This window comes from Gavialis gangeticus, unplaced genomic scaffold (genome assembly GCF_001723915.1).
Source record: "Gavialis gangeticus isolate Ggan-Ray unplaced genomic scaffold, GavGan_comp1, whole genome shotgun sequence".
In the NCBI taxonomy this organism is placed as follows: domain Eukaryota; kingdom Metazoa; phylum Chordata; order Crocodylia; family Gavialidae; genus Gavialis; species Gavialis gangeticus.
The window spans coordinates 125,507-125,959 of NW_017728979.1; the positions used below are offsets into that span (position 1 = coordinate 125,507).

Here is a 453-nt window from a genome sequence, read left to right on the forward strand (position 1 = left end):
GTTAAAACAGGAGTGCTCAGCTCCCAGCCCACAGGCTGGATGCAGCCAAGGGGCACCAGCAGGGCTGAACATTTGGTTGGGGTGGGGGGGAGCAGTGGCAACCACTTGTCCCTTCTCTGCTGTCAAAAAAGATCTGGGAGGGAAAGGGAGGAGAAAGCATGGCACTGTACACTGGACCGAGCACCTGGGCCCTGATCCTAGCACACGGACTGGCCCCGATACCAGCAACATGGGGGCCTAATCCCGGCACGGGGCCCCAGTGACTCAGTCCGCGGACAGGGGCGCTGGCTCGGGGTCGATGCTGGCGCCATGGGGACCCGCACCTACCTCCGCAGCTCCTCCTCCTGGATCTGCCGCTCCTCCCACACGAAAACGCCAGCCAGCGCGGCCAGCAGGCGGCGGGCGGTGTGTCCGGGGCGACCCTGGCCCTGGCCGCGGCGCCACAGCCCGGGC

At 66.9% G+C, this 453-nt stretch overlaps 1 protein-coding gene across 1 annotated transcript in view; it reads right to left on the reverse strand.

The window, feature by feature from the left end:
- STARD7 (StAR related lipid transfer domain containing 7) overlaps nucleotides 1-449 on the reverse strand; it is a gene marked incomplete at its 5' end in the record, with an annotated part of 25,294 nt that extends 24,845 nt beyond the window's left edge. Inside the window, one exon of the mRNA XM_019508228.1 lies at nucleotides 328-449. Coding sequence (XP_019363773.1) covers nucleotides 328-449 — 122 coding nt within the window. The remainder of the gene's footprint in view (nucleotides 1-327) is intronic.
- Between the last annotated feature and the right edge of the window lie 4 nt (nucleotides 450-453).